This window comes from Peromyscus leucopus, chromosome 4 (assembly GCF_004664715.2).
Source record: "Peromyscus leucopus breed LL Stock chromosome 4, UCI_PerLeu_2.1, whole genome shotgun sequence".
Classification (NCBI taxonomy): Eukaryota; Metazoa; Chordata; class Mammalia; order Rodentia; family Cricetidae; genus Peromyscus; species Peromyscus leucopus.
In genome coordinates this window covers 148,848,458-148,863,248 of record NC_051066.1, presented here as the reverse complement: position 1 = coordinate 148,863,248, position 14,791 = coordinate 148,848,458, and the positions used below count along the sequence as shown (strand labels likewise).

Here is a 14,791-nt window from a genome sequence, read left to right as displayed (position 1 = left end):
GACACATCTTCAACTAATATTCCACAACAGCTTGGGCCTACCTGGGTAGCCACATCTGCCCTGGGCAGGATGCAGGGTGGTGGTCCCACAGGCCTCAGTGTCCCATCTGCAGATCCTTTGACCTGCTCTGGCCGTCTCCCTGCAGGTTTGTCTCGGATGCGGTCACGGGTGTGGCTATCGTCATCGTCCTGTTCTTCTTCCCGTCCCAGAAGCCCTCCCTCAGGTGGTGGTTTGACTTCAAAGGTAAGGTGGTCACGGCTGGAGTTGTGGCCTGATGAGGACCACTCAGGGGCTTGGGAATCAGGGAGCAGCTCTAAAACTCTGCTACCCACAAGGTCAGTGCGCTACCTGTCTGAGGACTTGGGACTGCCTGGGTGACCGATCAGGACAGGTATTAACAGCTACAGTCCCTGGGCCAGATCCAGCAGTGAGCCGTTTTTGTTTTGTTGTATGTTCACCGAAACTCAGGAGCTAAGGATCCTTGCCACATTTTCAAATGGTTGGGAAGCCAGAAGAAAACGATACCCTAATATATGACTGTTTCACGGCCTTCAGCTTTAGGGCCTGTTAAAAAGGCTTTGCATTTCCTCAGAAGATCTCGGAAGTTGTATGTTTTTAGTTACATGAGGAGAAAGACAATAGCAATTTGATTTCTCGGCCCACAAAGCCAAATGTATTACTTTCGGGTATTTTATAGAAAACTTCTCCTCAAGGTAGAAGTTGTAACTCAGATGCCTAAAGAACCAGACAGACAAACCTGAGCTGGGCTAGGTTTTTAAAAACCATGAAGTATTGCCTCAGTGTCTCTCCCCTCAGGTCTCTCTCTCCTCAGGGTCTTTCCTCAGGTCTCCCTCCCCTCAGGTCTCTCTCTCCTCAGGGTCTTTCTTCAGGTCTCCCTCCCCTCAGGGTCTCCCTTCTCTCAGAGTTTCTTTTCTCTCAGAGTCTACTCCTTGTGTCTCTGTTTTGAAGCCTCCTTCCTGTGTCTCCTCCCTGGACGCATCTGCTCTTCTCCAGGGCCAACCTTTGCATCTTCCCTATTGGGTCTTCACAGACTCCAGCCTACTCCCTCCCTACATGTAGCACACAGCTACTTGAGTTCCTGCTGTCTTGACTCCCCCACAGTGGCGGACTGTGACCTGTGATCATGAACTGAGCAACCCTTTTCCCCTCAGATGCTTTCTGTCAGGGTGTTTTATCACAGCAACACACTGAAACTAGATTGTTTTGTCCCATTTGAGGGGAAACAGTTGGGCAGGGCATGGAACACATGGTGGCAGAATCAGCAGGCGGCTAGATTCAATCTCAAACCCCACCTCATGGGAAGGTGCTGCCACACTCAGTGTGGGTCTTACATGGGATAGCACTGCCCACATTCAGGGGGGGTCTTATATGTGATGGCACTGCCCACATTCAGGGGGGTCTTATATGTGATGGCACCGCCTACATTCAGGGGGGGTCTTATATGGGATGGCACTGCCCACACTCAGGGCGGGTCCCACATGGGATGGCACCGCCCACACTCAGGGCTTCCCTCTTTAGTTAAACCTCTCTGGAAACACCTCACAAACATACCCAAAGGTGTGTTGCCATGGTGATCCTAAAGCCAGTCAAGCTGGACCTCCAGCCCCGAGCACATCAAGGTCTGTTCACACTCATGCCTGACAATTCCACTTTCCGGGGAAGATGTCACTGTTTTCACTGCTTGTCACCATACACAAAAACTGAATTAGTTTCCATCTGACTTTTCTGAGAAGCAAAGAATCTAGATTTCTGCATGAAATCTCCCTAGTTTTAGATATTGCCAAATAATTCAAATTGCAAAGCCAATACATGGGGCCATAACAGTAGCATGAAGTCGCTTAGTGTGCTCGGTCAGGTTGATGAAGTTACCCTGTCCCCTCTGCAGAGGGCTGTCAGTCCGGAGTTTTGGGAATTAGCGTGTGGCAAGGATGAAGACTCCATGCATGGTCATCCGTGGGCTACCAGTTGGTTCACACAGATGTGACTGAGGCAACATTTTGTAGTGTTTCTCTATGGAGCAGGATCTCCATGGAGCCTTGGCAAGGGGCCCCTGGGTTTCCATGAGAAGAAGTCACCTGATAAAGATCACAGACCTAGTTAAAAAGAGATAAGCTACAGAAACCAGGCCACATGGGTGTCCTTATCACACCAACTGCCTTCCCTTCATGGGTCTCAGTGGCACTTACGTGTATCTCTTTAACAGTCAGTCAGTATTAGCCTAAGGCCTCAATAGCTGGGTACTGTGCTGTGGTGGATAGGCAGATGATTATGGCAATGGTGATTATGATGATGGTGTTGATGATGGTATTGATGATGTTGATAGTGATCATGGGGGTGATGATGTTGATGATGGTGATGATGGTGTTGATGCTGCTGCTGCTGCTGATGATAGTGATGAGTGATGGTGATGATGGTGGTGATGATGTTGATGATGGTGTTGATGATGGTGATGGTGATAATAATGGTATTGATGATGGTGTTGATGAGTGATGATGATGATGGTGTTGATGATGGTGTTGATGATGATGTTGATGATGGTGATAGTGATGAGTGATGGTGATGATGATGTTGATGATGGCAATGGTGATAGCAATGATGATGGTGCTGTTGGTGAGGACAATGGCGATGATGATGATGATCAGCATATAGCTCTTGTTTCCTCCCTGCCCAACCAGCTCTTCCTCCAGATGCCTGCCTGGCTTACTCAACTACATCATTCAGAGCTCTGCCCAAATGCCACCTCTCCAAAGAAACCCTCCCAGAATACACCGTCCAGAAGCACCTCCTTCCCATCTCTCTGTTCTATTACTTATTTGATTATTCCTTACAACACATGATATTTTCCATCTTTGATATGTATTTATTTATTATCTGTCTTCCCTGGGTTATATCTGTTCCCCAAGGAAAGAGTTGGTCTCCATACACTTTCTGTGTCAAGAAGAGCATTAAGCACATGGTGGCTATGTGGGATGCATTGGTCAGATGAAGAACCAGGGCTTGTTGTGGGCTAAGCCCCTCACACTCCTGAGTCCTTGAAGGAAGTGTTGCTATCCCATCTTGCAGATGAGGGAATCAAGGCTCAGAGAGGTGGAGTCACTGGCCCAAGGCACCCAGCTTATAGAGGGGATGTTACCTTGGTGTCCCAAGTCTGGCTGTTACTTGCCTTTCCTTCGGCACTGCAGTTTCCTCCCGATCCCAGGTCGGGCCTACCGAGCACAGTCCAGCTCCCTCCAACCCCAGGGCCAGCTGTTTGCTGCCCACCTACCCCACTGTAGCCACTGCTGTCCAGTGCCACTTTCCAGGAAATAGTAGTCACCCCACAATGCCATTGGCTCGAGGACCCTGAGGTTTATTTTTCTCAATTTCCTTCCTCTTTTTGCCCTTTGTTTTTGAGAAAGGGCATTCTAAACCAAAAGACCAAATCCATCACTTCTGGGTCCTCCGTCCCCACAGACCTCCTGGGCTGCAGTCTGGGACCCAGAAGGCTGTACAGAGACCTCCTCTCTTCTTAGAGAATGGGCATTCAGGACCGAGAGCCAAACCGCTTCTCCTGGCTTCCCAGTCCCCACATTCAAACACAGAGAAAAGCCTTTTCTCTTGTAAATGAGGACAAAAATAGCCCTTTGCCGGAAAGGCTGGTGAGACATTTAAACCAGGCATGTGGACAGCCTGGGTCCAGAATATCCTTAACTACAGGAACCTTGAAAATGATTTCCATTCCGATTGGAGCGAGGGCTGAAGTTTCTCCCTAAAGCCCCAAAGCAGATGTTAGGAGCAAGCTTGGCTTCCTGGGGTCCCTGAAAGTCCCCACAAAGATGAGGGTTCAGGGCTGCCATCCCTCCCCACAGTCAAGCAGCCCTGAGCCCGAGCCAGACTGGGTCCCCCTCTCTCTCTACCTAGCTCCCAACTCAGAGACTGAGCCCCTGCTGAGCTGGAAGAAAGCCCAGGAGACAGTGCCCTGGAACATCATCCTTCTCCTGGGAGGCGGCTTCGCCATGGCCAAAGGCTGTGAGGTGAGAGCCGGGGTGACGCGGGGGCACTGGACTAGAGGGGGGAGGATTATGGGCTGGGAGGAGCAGGGGCCTGCAGGGACGGAGGGAGGGAGGGGCTGCTGGCCAGGGAGGAGGAGGCACTGTGAAGTGAAAGCCTGGAGGAGCTGACACCAGAGGAACAGAGGCTTCGCCGGGGAGGAGGGGCCACTGTGGCAGGGGAGGAGCCAGAGAAGAATGGCAGCTGTGGGCTTCGGAGGAAGGGGAACTGTGGACCAGAAGGGTGAGGACTGCAGCCCAGGAGGCATGCATGCTGCAGGCCCAGGATCTGTGGGCAACTGTGGACCCAGGGGACGTGGTGTTCTGTTGAGCAGGGCCCGGAGCTGGCTGTGGGGCTGGAAAGTGGGACCAGCCTCCAACTGCAGCTCCAGGGAACATGTGAAGAGACAGCCGGGTCTGTCACCCAGGTTAGGACAATTCTCGGTTCTAGCCTGTGGGCCTACCCTCATGCCTGTGGAGAAAGGGGGTGAGTAGGTCTGGTACAGCCCCTGGGATCCTGTAATAAGCATGCACCAAGGCTAGCACTAGTATTGGGGTAACACAGAGCTCATGAGTCACCTCACTTCTGACATATGGCCCTAGGGAGACCTCCCCACAAACCTCTGAGGCAGATGCTGCTGTGACCCCATATAGTGCAACAAAGTCAGAACACAGAGAGGGGAAGTAAGTTGCCTAAGGTCACACAGCAGCTGTGGAGTTGGGATTGAAATCCAGGCAGTGTGACTCTAAAGTCTGCCCTTGATGCTAGTGACATGAAGCCTGGATATCGATGGTGACTAACGCATGCCATTCCGAATGCCATTCTGCTAAATCTGAATATGTGAGGAGAAAGGCCAGTTCCACAAGCGTCTCCCTGGAGCAAGCTTTATTTTAGAGGTGCACCCCGGACTGGCCAGCCGGCTCACTGTAAGCAGGGATTTCAGAGAACAGCCCCTCACTGCCTTTTTGAGGTTCCTTTTATGGGGAAGGGGAGTTGTGCATCCTGGGGTAGGTGGTCATGGGTATCGACCAAGGTATCTTGAAAACATACTTTCACAAGGCAAAGGACAGTCCTACATTATGGGTTCATGCATTCAGTGCAGATTGAAAAAGCATGTTTTGCAGGAACGTTTAGGTTTGGGAAACAGAAACATATTCCTGGAAGGTATGAAGACGTAACAATGTATACATAACAGTGTATAACATGGCGGCTCCTTAACAACAATGTGGCTCCTTCTGGTTTCATGATTCCTGACACCGAGCTAGGAGGCAGGCTGGGACCAGGGCAGTTTCAAGCTTCAGCCCTGTGCTTGCTCACCTGTGAGGTCGGGGGAGCCAGCCCTGACCCCAGCAACGCAGCCCAGGCATCATCTCATTTAATCCTGACCTCTGGCCCTGAGATGGGAGTGAAGTTTCTATCCCCATTTTCTAGGTAGGGAAAGTGAGGCAGGGGATAATTAAGTCTCCAGGAGCTCTACATAGGAGCAGGGGCCGAAACAGAACTTGGTTCTGAAGTCTAGAAGCCTCACTGTACCCTTGAGAGAACTTGGATGCTGAGCTGAGGTGCTTCCCAAGTAGTGACTCATCTTCAGACCACCCTCCCACACAGACCATCCCCCCTACACACACACACACACACACACAGACTACTCACTGCTGCTGTCCCATCCCACCCCATCCCACCCCATCCTGCTGAGACAGGGTCTCACATAGCCAAGTCTGTCATCAAAGTTGCTACATAGCCAAGGATAGCTTTGAACCTTCCACCTCCACCTCCCAAATTCTGGGACCACAGGCATGTGCCACCATGTCTGTCTTATGTAGTCCTGGGGATCAAACCCAGGACATTGTGCATCTGAGGTACGTCCTCAGCTGCTGTCCCCATTTTAAAGACAGGAGACAGACAGAAGAGGCCAATTGCCCCCCCCCCTTTTTGATCAGCCAGGGGAGGGTGGTGTACAAGAGATTTCAGGCCAAGCACTTGAAATTCGCTCCACCTCAGGCATTCAAAACCATTGGCAGCCAAGGGTGTCTCTGAAATAAGGACAGCTGAAATGCCTTCTTTTTTTTGGGGGGGGGGGTTGAGGCAGGGTTTCTCTGTGTAGTTTTGGTGCCTTTCCTGGAACTCACTTTCTAGACCAGGCTGGACTCGAACTCACAAAGATCCGCCTGGCTCTGCCTCGTGAGTGCTGGGATTAAAGGCTTGTGCCACCACCTGGCTGAAATGCCTTCTTACATGGTGTGGCCTTGTTGGAGGAAGTGTGTCACTGTGGGGGTGAGCCTTGAGGTCTCTTTTCTCAAGCTTCCCTCAGTGTGACAGTCAGTCGACTTCCTGTTGCCTGCAAGATGTAGCACTCTCAGCTCCAGCACCACATCTACCTGCATGCTGCCATGCTCCCCATCATGACGATAATGGACTGAACCTCTGAACTGTAAGCAAGCCACCCCAATTAAATGTTTTCTTTATAAGAGTTGCTGTGGTCATGGTGTCTCTTCACAGCAATAGTAAACCCTAACTTAAGACACATGGTATATCTGGGAAGGCTTCCTGGAGGAAGTAGCATGTTGTTCAGGTTTGGAGGGTCAGGCCATTCAGTGCGACCAGACTGTCTCCATTAGAATCACAGATTTTCTCGTGTGTGACCTTGGTTGAGTTGCTAAATCTTCTGGGTCTCAGTTTCCTTGTCTATAAAATGGGAATGACAGGGCAGCAACCTGCTAAAGTTGTCACATAGTGTTATAAAATGAGACAACACTCAGGACACAGCCCGATGTAGCTGGCTATTTGGAGGGGACATTAGAGAAAGGGCCAGTGGAGGGTGATGGGGCAGCTCGGAATGCAGAATTCAGTGGTTAAAGCGCCTCTTGCTGCAGGAACTGCGTGCAGCCTGGCCCTGGGGCTGGGGTTGCTGGAGAACCTGTGCCCCAGAGGCTTCACCAAGCTGGGGCACTGCCCCTGGGGCTGGGAGGCAGGGCCGTAGTGCATGCTGGGAGGCCAGTGCTGGGCAGTCAGCCAGGGTTTCCATTCAGTGGGGCCTTTGTCTACCAGCTGCCCCTCACCCCAGCCTCTGTCCTCAGGCGGCAAAATCTGGCCCAGGAGCCACCAAGATGCTTGTGATACCTCTGGCTTCTGGACCCTGTCCAGGCCCTTCACCAGGCTGCAGTCGGGCCACCCGAGGCTTGAGGATCCCTGGCTGGAGCATAGGTGGGCCTGGACATGTGGATTACCCAGAAGCCATAGCAGCACTTCCTCGGGCCACCTGCTGCAGAGCGCACCCTAGACGCCCCGTATACTTCCACACTAGTCTAAAGGCTTCCCTCACCGTACACACCCAGCCCCTGCCTCCCTCCCCCTCCCCCGCTGCTGTGCCCACCTCCCTCTCTCTTCTCCGGGCAGTCCACTGGCCCCTTGCTCTTCTTCAGCCCCGTCAGACTCATTTCCACCCCTGGACTTTCTCTAATGAACTTCCCCTGCCATCTGAGTCCTCACTCTTCAGGTCTTGACTCCTCAGAGACTGGGGGGCCCTGTCCCCAAAGCTCTACTCCCTGACCCTGTCCCTCTTAGCACCCGGTCACTCCCAAATAACCCTGTTTGCCTTCTTACTGCCCGCTCCCTCTTGAAACTGCGAGGCCACCTGTCCCCACCACTGGTCTGGACAACCAGGAGTGGCCTGACACTTAATGGTGCTTGTCTTAGTCATTGTCTCAGTACTGTGACAGATGACCTAGCAGAAGCCACTGAAGGAAGAATTTGCTTTGCCTCGTGGTTCGAGGACGCAGTCCATGATGGCAGCAGGGAGGACATGGTGGCAGGAGCCTGAGGCAGCTGGTCACATGGTGTCCACGGTCAGGAAGCAGGGGGAGGTATTCAGCTCACTTTCCTTCTGTTCAGTCAGGATCCCAGCCCAGGGGATGAGGCTTCTCAGTGAAATTTTTCCAGAACTATCCTCACAGACACTCCCAGAGGTGTGTTTCCATGGTGATTCCAAGTCCAGTTGAGTTGACTTGAAGGTCAGCCATCCCAGTGCCCAGAAGGCCCATGTTGAGCCAGGTACTAGTTTGAGCATGCTAACACCCCAGCGAAGTTTCCAGAAGAGAGCGGATCCCTGCCATTGCCACGAGCACACGCAACCTCGCAGGTGCCATACTGCTGGCAGGTGAGCGTCTTGTGTCTGGGCTTGCTCTGGTGCCTTGGTGTGTGTAAACCGTGTAAGTCACACCCACCACGTAACCTCTGGGAGCTTGAGGTTAAGTCAGAGGCAGAGGCGGACAGAGATGTGTGCTCCTCCGTCAGCCACTCTCCCCTGGAAATCAGAGCTGGTTCTTACGTGTGACTGTTAGCCCTGGCGATGGTGGTACAAGCCTGAGAGCATGGCTGAGGTTCCACATCTGGGCTCAGAACGTGTCTTTTAGCTTCGTCCTAGTCAGGGTCACTATCGCTGTGATGAAACACCATGACCAAAGCACCTTGGGGAGGAAAGGGTTTATTTCAGCTTACACTTGCAGGAAACAGTCCATCGCCGAGGGAATGAACACAGGTCAGGAACCCTCACAGGGCAGGATCCTGGAGGCAGGAGCTGATGCAGAGGCCATGGAGGGGTACTGCTTACTGGCTTGCTCAGCCTGCTTTCTTACAGAACCTAGGACCACTGCCCAGGGATGGCACCACCCACCATGGACTAGACCCTCCTTTATTGATCACTAATTAAGAAAATGCCTTTCAGCATGGAGGCATTTTCTCAATTGAGGTTCCCTCCTTTCAGATAATTCTAGCATGGATCAAGGTGACATAAAACCAGCCAGCACAAGCTCCTTGTGCCTCAGTTTCTTCAACCATGAAATAGGAATGATTGCACTACCTTCTTCATGCATGGTCATGGAAATTAAATTAATATTAGCAAAATACTTGGGAAAATGCCCAGCATCGAGGAAAACACTCCATTGCTTATCAGATTACTTAACTATAAATCCTTTTTGGGTGCTTACAGACAGGGACGGCCATTTTTCCATGCATTCACTTAACCCTCACAGTCATTTAAAGAAACGGAGGAGCAGAGACGTTAAGTAACTTATGTAAGGTCTCAGAGCGCTTAAGTGCTGCAACAGTTAAATGCTCTCTCACACACACAGCAGCTTTCTCTTTACTCAGACTTGCTTTGTCTCTTCTAAGAATTAGTTCGCAGAGCTGGGTCTACTGTGTTTTATGAGGCCTTTGGAGAGATTTCCCAGGGCCCCAGTGTTACATTCTTGGGGCCCTGATTAGGCTCGTTGTCTTTGCCACTTGAAGAATTAAAAGGCAGGGAAAGAATTGAGCACACGCAGCAGCAGGAAAATCTCAGACAGAGGACGGCGGCGGCAGCGGCGGCGGACAGAATCAGCCGGCAAAAGAAGGCTTTTATTAGGGGCAACGAGACACGCACCCGTGAGCACATGCATGCCCACACACGCAGAGAGAGAGAGAGACAGAGACAGAGAGAGACAGAGATGGAGAGAGAAAACCCTGCAGAGCAAGAACATAGCAGGGACTTGGAGGGGGGCTAAAACCCAGTCTCCCCCTGAGGACTAGGGTTTTAGAGGGTTTTAAGGAGTCCCCCTCCCCCAGTGAGGGTTGGTCTGTTTGAACAAAGACAAGGAGGCTGCCAGGCCCACCATTTGGGGGTAAGCATATCCTGGTCTAGCCTTGAACTTGTCGGACTGGTCCATCGGCAAGGTAGGGCTACTCTCAGGAGGAAAAGCCCACCAGACCTTTGTTTAAAGCCTTGGGGCTTTTGTCTCAGGCCAGGAGGGTGAATAAGAAGTGGAAACTTGTCACTCTTGTTATTGTGGGCCCTCTTTCTGTCTGCCTGTCTGTCCAGCTCCTAGGCCCTCACCGGGAGACTTTGCATTTTGAACCCTGGACTTCAACCTTCCTTTAGAAACATGTCCGCATTGTGTAGTGAGGAGAGCAAAGAGAGGGGATCTAGCTGAAGAAAAATAAGGAAGAGAGCCTCCCCTGGTAGCTCAGTCTCCCTCCATCCACATTTGCAAAGTGGCCTTGGTCTGCTGGTCACCTTTGGGTCTCTAGAGAAGAGACCCTAGACAGTCAGTCGGTCAGGTACTGATTGATGGGTCAGTTCTGAGATCCCCCCAACAGGCACCTGGTGACTGCTAATGACAGCTGGTCACATAGCACTCACGGTGTCCAGACACTTTACTACGCATTTTAGATCAGCTACTTTTCTCCCTTGTGACCTCTGGCTTACAGATAAGGAAACTGAGGCACAGGGAAGGGAGTTAACCCAGAACAACACAGAAGGAAGGGGTTAGTTGGGAAGTACCTCCCATTAGCTCTACCCATGCTGCCTCTAGCTGCTGCTGGTCTCTGGGACCTGGGAATTCTGGATGTTGTGTTTCCAAGGAAACCAAGCCCGCTATTCCTCAGGGAATTGAAAAAGGCTGGGGGAAATCCCTTTAGTGTCCCCAACAGAACTGTAGGGAACTTAGAGGAAAAAGAGTCCCTCCATTGAGGAGCCCAAGTCCAGGCACTGGGATGCCGGCAAGGGGCCTCTCACTCAGAGGCCAGCCACAGGAAGCTCTTGATTGGCCGGCCACTCGCCTGGTCATTAACAGTCTCTCAGCAGCGCCTCTCTGGTTAATTGTGACAGTCTCTTTGTGAGTGTTGTGCCAGGCCATGGCTTGAGGGAACACCAGCTGCCCTGCATTCCCTGTAGCAGGGAGGGCTGGCCCAGCCTCTCACAGAACGCTGCAGGTTGCAGAAAGCGCCTAAGCTCTACAAGGACTTTACTGGAGTGAAAATGTCTACACTGTCTTTTGTTTTTGTTTTGATTTTGGTTCTTTGGTTTTAAGTTTGTTTAGATAGGGACTCTTGCAGCCCTGGATGGCTCGAAACTTGCTATGTAGCCAAGGCTGGCCTTGAATTCCCAGTCATCCTGTTTCCTACCCCTCAAGTGCTGGGATTAAAAGTATGAGCCACCACACCTAGCTTCTTAAGCTAAATAACTTCTAAGGTAAATCAGAGAAGCTGATGTGTTGCTCTGTCTAGATAACCGCTGTGACCCAGAATCAATGGAGAAATGTCAGGTTCTGAAGTCAGGTATGGTGACCCAGGCATGCAATCCCAGCTGTTCAGGAGACTGAGGTAGGAAGATCAAAAGCTGAAGGCTAGCCTGGGCTACAGAGTGAGTTCAAGGCTAGCCTGGGCAACTTAGTCTCAAAGTAAAAAGGAAAATCTGACCTTCAGGTAGAGCTCAGTGGTGGAGCACCTGCCTCACATGCGTGAAGTCCTGGGCTCTGTGTCCAGTATTGCAAAAGTAAATAAATCAATAATAAATATAACTTCAGAATGAGCGGTGAATGTTTCACTCAGCACAGAGCAGGCATCAAGCACCTTTCATGGATGATGTACCCTGCACCTGAGGGTACCGGGTTGTTACCAGGCAATGGTAGGAAGGCATTTAATTCTCAGTGTTTGGGCCTCATTCAGCTCTGCCTTGGATTGGCTCCTGAACCTACAGCCCTGTTACCTTTCTCAGAAAAAGCCCTAAGGTTGGGCTGGGGGTCCCTGCTGACTGCACTGTTATCCAGACCTTGCTGAGTGGTGCCACCAGGGGGCGGCAAGGAATTTGAGGGGCTAGCAGCTTTGAGGTTTTAAGGAGGCTGGCCTGGATCTATCTGATGGTGAGAGAGTGTGCGCGATACATTGTTAACCAAGATAGTTCCTAGAGGGGTCTGTAGAGAGGGTACCCTGACATTTGTGTAGAGAGAGAAATTGGGGGGGGGCGGGGGTGCACTCCTGACCTCCTTCTGTGCCATGGAAGCCACAGTCCACTTTGGACATTGTTCTTCCTTTGTTTCATTTTGCTTTGATTTACCTTGTTTGTTCGCTTTGAGACAGTACCAAGCTGGCCTGGTACTCTCTATGTTGCCAAGGGATCCTCCTGCCTCCACCTCCCAAGTACTGACATTCTAGGTGTGAGCTACCACACCCAGGTGGGCATTGCTCTTAATTAAGAGTCAAGTGACAGACCAGCTCCTCCAGAGGAAGATGGAAATGGTAGGGAACTTTCTAGAAGTTCATATGGGTATCTCAGTCACTGCTATGGGGCCATGGGCAAGTCACAAGGACTTTTCCTCTTTGGTAAAATAGGGACAGGATGGTAGGGAGGAGCCAGCAGGTGCCAGTAGGTGCCCAGCCTTGATAACGGGGATTCTTAGGATGGTGACTAACGATACCATGTTAATGTTGGTTTCTATGTTATTGTCATTGTGATAAAAATCCATAGGGCTGCTCAGAAGTCTATTATTAATCACATTGTATCATATTTGATTTTTTTGTTGTTGTTTTTTTCAAGACAGGGTTTCCCTGTGTAGCTTTGTAGACACATGCTGTCTCTATTTCCTTTCCTGCTGATGTGATTTAAAAAAAAAATACCGTGACAAAAGCCACTTAAGGGAGAATGGGCTTGTTTCCATTCACAATTACATTGTAGCCCGTCATAGCAGAGAAGTCAAACAGGAGCTTAAGGGAGCTGGTCCCATTTTGCCCTAGTCAGAAGAGAGCAATGAATGTATGTGTACTTGTGCTCAGCTTGCTCTCCTACTCTTGCATAGCCCAGGACCCAAGCACAGAGAATGGCGCTGCCCAAAGTGGGCTGTTTCTTCCCACATCAATTGACATAATTAAAACTATCCCCTACACACTTGCCCACAGGCCGGCATGATCTAGACATTCTCTAATAAGACTCTTCTCCAGGTGGTTCCAGAGCAGTGGTTCTCAACCTGGGGGATGAGACCCCTTTGGGGTTGAACAACCCTTTCACAAGGTCGCCTAAGACCATCAGAAAACACAGATACTTACAGTATTTCAGTAGCAATATTATAGTTATGAAGTAGAAAAGAAAATATTTTTATGGTTGAGATCAGCACAACATGAGGAACTGTATTAAAGTATCACAGCATTAGAAAGGTCGAGAACCACTGTTCTGGAGTGTGTCAAGTTGACAATTAAAACTAACCATTACATATGTTTTATATTATTAATAGTATATGGGATATAATATATTTTATGCATATTAATGTGCCACCATGTAGTAACAATAGTTAATCTTTTATGGAAGGAATAGCAGGCATTTTAAGTGATGACCGTCATTGGAGAAATGAGACTTAGCCATAGAGATCTATCTGGTTCCCTCTCCCGTTCAAGCTGTAACTTTGGGCACTGAACCCAAATGGAATTTGCTTTCTAGCCGAGTGGATCCTGGGATCGCCTGGGCTACGGCCCGTAGAGCATGTGGCGGAGGAGTTTGCACTAGTGGCTGTCTGGGAAGGGTGGTACTGGTTGGACCGAGACTGAAGGCATGTCTGCCCACAGGAGTCGGGGCTGTCCGCGTGGATCGGCGGGCAGCTGCACCCCCTGGAACACGTGCCCCCGGTGCTGGCCGTTCTGCTCATCACTGTGGTCATCGCCTTCTTCACCGAGTTCGCCAGCAACACGGCCACCATTATCATCTTCCTGCCTGTCCTGGCCGAGCTGGTGAGGGTCCCCGTGGGGCAGGGTGAATGGACCCTCTGGCCCAACTCCCAGCTTAGAGTCCCCTGCGAAGGAGCCTCCCTAGGCAGCTCCAGCAGCCCTGCTTGCCTCTAGAATTCACAGAGAGTCAGAACCACCGCAGAGCCTGCTGGTAAATGACAGGGCCACCTTCCTCAAAGGAACACCAAAGTGGGGGTAACTCTCAAAGCGCAGCGAGTTCCTTAATGGGAGAAGTAACCCATGAGGCCATGCTGTGTTTCTTAGGGAGAGAAAGATTGTCAAGTTGGGGTCACTCGAGTTGCCAGACCAGCGTAGAAGAAAGTCCAAACAGTCAACTGCTGCCTCCTGTTTTAGATCAAGAATTTTCTCAAGGAGGGGTGCCCTGCACATTGTGGGGTGTCAGCATGCCCCATCTTCCACCCACCACAGGCCTATGTGTGTGTGTGTTTTCAACCCCTGAAACAGATTCCACTGTAAACAGAGAGACTGTTTAAGCACTGTCCTAATGGACATGCAGACAGTTCCAGAAAGTGATCACCAGCAGGGCCGCTGGTCCTCCCTCATGTGCACAGGCCACTTACATCAAGACACGGTTCACCTGGGAGTTCTAGGTGAAAGAGTGTGGTCACCGGAAGCAGTGCTGCATGAGAGCAAATTGTCCTCCGCGGGGCATCCGGGAGTCCTCAGGCCCTTTTGGAGTGGGACTGGGTTAATCAGACCCTGTTCTAGAGTCTAGGACACCTGGTAATAGGTGGAAACAGGGATGGTGTGAGGTGGTATGGAGGAGGGAAGGAAGCTCCAAGCCTGTCAAGTCTGTAACTGGGAGTTTCTAGAAAAGATGCCCGCAAAGGACATTTGCTCTTAAATGTGGCTTCTCATCAAAATCAATATTTACTGACCGGGGATGGTGGTAGAGCCTGTCAAGAAAATGTCTACACTTTGGGTCCGGTAGGTAGAACCTGAGACCAACTCATACTGAACTCTCCATCTCAGGAACATGGCAATGCTTGCCAGGGGGACAACCCCTGGTCTCTCAGCTCGATCCAGGCTCTGACCAAAGGTGGCCCGTGGCAACTTCTAGGATAGTGTAGCCAAGAGCAGGGCCAAGCCTGGTTATGTGAGCTTTAGTTCTTGGCCTACGGCCCTGGACCAGCTACAGCCTGCGCACCTAGGAGTGTATGAGAGATGTAGAGTCTTGGGTCCCATTCCGACC

The 14,791-nt window shown here is 50.9% G+C and overlaps 1 protein-coding gene across 1 annotated transcript in view; it reads left to right on the top strand.

The window, feature by feature from the left end:
• Slc13a3 (solute carrier family 13 member 3) overlaps positions 1 to 14,791 on the top strand; it is a 69,676-nt gene that overhangs the window by 51,217 nt on the left and 3,668 nt on the right. The window contains exons 9-11 of the mRNA XM_028868499.2: positions 146 to 243; positions 3,922 to 4,034; positions 13,420 to 13,581. Of these exons, the coding sequence (XP_028724332.1) occupies positions 146 to 243; positions 3,922 to 4,034; positions 13,420 to 13,581 (373 nt within the window). The remainder of the gene's footprint in view (positions 1 to 145; positions 244 to 3,921; positions 4,035 to 13,419; positions 13,582 to 14,791) is intronic.